The sequence below is a fragment of the Otolemur garnettii genome, unplaced genomic scaffold (assembly GCF_000181295.1).
Source record: "Otolemur garnettii isolate 467f Iridium unplaced genomic scaffold, OtoGar3 scaffold00089, whole genome shotgun sequence".
NCBI lineage: Eukaryota > Metazoa > Chordata > Mammalia > Primates > Galagidae > Otolemur > Otolemur garnettii.
This window is the reverse complement of record NW_003852484.1, coordinates 277,814-281,889: the sequence shown is the minus strand read 5'-3', so window position 1 is coordinate 281,889 and position 4,076 is coordinate 277,814. Positions and strand designations below refer to the sequence as shown.

Here is a 4,076-nt window from a genome sequence, read left to right as displayed (position 1 = left end):
AAAAAAAAAAAGAAGGGTTTATCAACAAACCACATCATAACCAAATAATGAGTAAGTTACTTTCACAAATAATGATTAAGTTATTTTCCAATTAAAGCATACACTAGGGATGGTATTTTACTATCCCCTAAGAACATCACATAATCAAAATAATGTTGGTATCTATTTTCAAATACAAGTCATAAATGAGAGATACAAATTTGGAACTTCAGATGAGTAGAGACTTAGTAGGTAACAGTTCTTTCAAAATTAAGTAGAGAAACCTGAATCTTCAGTGAAACCCAAACCTACCTTTTTGCACATACTGATCTGCATGACTGCATAGCTTATGAGGGCCTCCTTTAAATCACGGTTCTTTTGTTCTTTGAAGCGTTCAATATCAGCCCATGCATTTTTCACAAATTCTCTGAAATAAAAGGTATAGTCACTATTCTTATTAAATTAAATACATTCTTCTACATTTTAGTACTTGACATTTTTTGCCACAAGAATTCTACCTTCAAATTATTCATATAAAATGGATGTAGAGGCTGGGTGTGCCTGTAATCCTAGCACTCTGGGGGGCCGAGATAGGTGGATTGCCTGAGCTCAGGAGTTTGAGACCAGCCTGAGACAGTGAGAGACCTGTCTCTAAAAATAACTGGGTGTTGTGGTGGGCACCTATAACCCCAGCTACTTGGGAGGCTGAGGCAAGAGAAATGCCTAAGCCTGGGAGTTGGAGGTTGCTGTGAGCTGTGTGACACCAGGATAAAGTGAGACTCTGTCTCCACAAAAAAAAAAAAAAAAAAAGTATCACACTCTAAAGAAACAAAAATAAACAAAGACACTTTAATTATTTTATGTAACCTAAAATAGATAATAAAATCACTAGGTGAGTTCATATTTAAGCTTTTCTCTTTTAAAACTGTAGGATAATTACAAGTAATCCACCAATCTCTTTCCTGCCCTAAATAAATAATAGCTGGGGAGTATTTGGGTGGCAGAAAAGTTGGTTTGGAAAGGGTAAGATGAAAGAGACAGCCACTGACTTTGAAGGGCTATTAGCCAGTGAGAGTAGCACAGAACAGACACCCAAACACAATGCCAAGTTGCAGTGCAAAGAACTGAGTGCTGTGATGGGCTGACAGGCTAAGCGAGGGCTTCACGATGAAGTAACACGAGTACTGAAGCATGGATGGGCTTCCTTTAAATGAGAGAAAAGAGCAGAGGGATTGCACAAAGCACAGAAATCATGGAAAGTGTAGGAAAATATTACAAAGCTAATCTCTTCTTCCTCTTTCCCCTATACTGAAACAACTGTTTCCATAATATGATTTTTTTCTTTTTTTAGAGACAGAGTCTCACTTTGTCACCCTCAGTAGAGTGTGGTGACATCACAGCTCATAGCACCCTCCAGCTCTTGTGCTTAAGTGATTCTCTTGCCTCAGCCTCCTGAGTAGCTGGGACTACAGGCACCTGCCACAATGGCCAGCTAATTTTTTTGTTGCAGTTTGGCCGGGGCTGGGGTTGAACCGGTCACCCTTGGTATATGGGGCTGGCACCCTACTCACTGAGCCACAGGTGCTACCCCATAATATGATTTTTTTTTTAAAGCCTCATGATAATTTCAAATGGACTGTGCTTTTTATTTTGTTATTATTACCTTTTTTTTTTTTTTGCAGTTTTTGGCCAGGGCTGGATTTGAACTCACCACCTCTGGTATATGGGACTGGCGCCCTATTCCTTTGAGCCACAGGAGCCCTAATATGATTTTTGATAACTCAAATTTCTTTCTTTTTTTTTTTTTGAGACAGGAGCCTCCAGCTGTCCGCCTGGGTAGAGTGCCATGGCTTCACGGGTTGCAGCCATCATTGTTGTTTGGCAGGCCTGGGCTGGATTTAAACCCGCCACCTTGGGTGTACGTGGCTGGTACCTTAGCCACTTGAGCCACAGGTGCAGAGCTGATAACTCAAATTTCTTAGGATTGCACCACTGCATTTTAGAACAGGCTGAATCCAGGATGCTAATGAAGCTGGAATTTTTTTTTTAATTATTATTGTTTCAGGTTCATTTGAGGATATAGAGAATTAGGTAACAATGTTTGCATTTGTTAGGTAGAGTCCCTCTAATAATTGTGCCTCCCCCAAGAGGTGTGTCCTACACCCTAACATTGTGTCCATCAAGTCGGGGCATACCTGTCTCCCTTCTCCTCCCCACTCCCTAAAAGCTGGAATGTTTTTTGTTTGTTTTTGTTTGTTTTTGGGAGACAGAGCCTCAAGCTGTCCCCCTGGGTAGAGTACCTTGGGTGTACGTGGCTGGCGCCTTAGCCTTTTTGTTTGTTTTTTTTTTGAGACAGATTCTCATTCTGTCACCCTTGGTAGAGTGCTGTAGCATCACAGCTCACAGCAACCTCAAACTCTCATGCTCAAGTGATGCTCTTGCCTCAGCCTCCAGAGTAGCTGGAACTAGAGGCGCCTGCACAATGCCTGGGTATTTTTAGAGATGGGCTCTTGCTCCGGCTTAGGCTAGTCTCCAACTCCTGAAATGAGGCAATGCACAAACTGAGGTAATCCACGCCTCTTGGCACCCCAGAGTGCTGAGATTAATAGGCATGAGCTCACAGCGCCCCTGAAGCTGGAAATTTTTTTTTTTGAGAAAGAGCCTCAAGCTATCCCCCTGGGTAGAGAGCTGTGGCATCACAGCTCACAGCAACCTCCAACTCCTGGGCTCAAGCGAGTCTCTTGCCTCTGCCTCCCCAGTAGCTGGGACCACAGGCACCTTCCACAACACCCGGCTATTTTTTGGTTGCAGCTGTTATTGTTGTTTGGTGGGCCCAGGCTGGATTCGAACCCACCACCTTAGGTGTACGTGGCTGATGCCTTAGCCACTTGAGCCACAGGTGCCAAGCCTAAGCTGGAAATTTTTATAAATAAAAATAATCCGCTACGAAGTCTACAAGTCTAACTCTGTTAAATATCTTAGCATTTTTACCTGCCTTCCAGATTTTTAGACTTTAATTGTTGTTCCCCTTCATTTATTTGTTCTTCTAGCACCTTTATTCTGGCCTCTCTCTGCTCCGGAGCTTCTTGACCAAAAAGCTTGGTAGTCATTCCTTTCAAAGAGAATGTTCTCACAGTCTAAAAGGAAATACAGGAATAGAGGAATGTATAAACAAAACATGGTATATGCATACAATGGAATATTATTCGGCCTTCAAAAGGAAGGACATTCTGGCATATGCTGTAACACAGATGAACCTTGAGGACATTATGCTAAGTGAAATAAGCCAGTCACAAAGACAAATAGTATAAGATTCACTCATTCGAGGTATCAGGAGTAGTTAAAATCATAAAGACAGAAAGCAGAAAAGTAGAACAGTGGTTGCCAGGAGGGGAGGATGGACAGTTGTTTAACGGGAAGAAAGTTCGAGTTCTAGAGATTGGTTGTGCTATAGTGTGAATGCAGTCAATACAGTCAGCTCTCTATATCTGCAGGTTCCACATCCATGGATTCAAGAAGTGCAGGTTGAAAATATATGGAAATTAACAAAAAATAACAATACAACAGTGGCTCACACCTTTAATCTGAGCACTCTGGGAGGATGAGTAGGGAATGCTTGAGCTCAACAGTCTGAGACCAACCTGAGTAAGAGAGAGACCCCATCTCTACTAAAAAAATAAAGAAATTAGCTGGGCTATGTGACAGGCACTTGTAGGCTCTGCTGAGGCAGGAAGATTGCTTGAGCCCAGGAGTCTGAGGTTGCTGTGAACTATACTGAGGCCATGGCACTCTAGTCTGGGTGGCAGAAATAAGAACCTGGACACCCACACACACACAAAAAAACCCCAATGCCCAACACAATAAGAAATAATATAAATATTAAAAGTGTAGCATATTGGCTTGGGGCCTGTGGCTCAAGTGGCTAGGGTGCCAGCCACATACACCTAAGGTGGCGGGTTCAAATCCAGCCCAGGCCCGCCAAACAACAATCATGGCTGCAATCAAAAAATGGCCAGGCATTGTGGCGGGCGCCTGTGGTCCCAGCTACTTGGGAGGCTGAGGCAGGAGACTCGCTTGAGCCCAGGAGTTGGAGGTTG

At 43.0% G+C, this 4,076-nt stretch overlaps 1 protein-coding gene across 1 annotated transcript in view; it reads right to left on the bottom strand.

Moving 5' to 3' along the window:
• SNX4 (sorting nexin 4) overlaps nucleotides 1–4,076 on the bottom strand; it is a 78,941-nt gene that overhangs the window by 8,393 nt on the left and 66,472 nt on the right. Inside the window, exons 11-12 of the mRNA XM_023516291.1 lie at nucleotides 2,971–3,116; nucleotides 292–406 (exon numbers count right to left, since the gene is read on the bottom strand). Coding sequence (XP_023372059.1) covers nucleotides 292–406; nucleotides 2,971–3,116 — 261 coding nt within the window. The remainder of the gene's footprint in view (nucleotides 1–291; nucleotides 407–2,970; nucleotides 3,117–4,076) is intronic.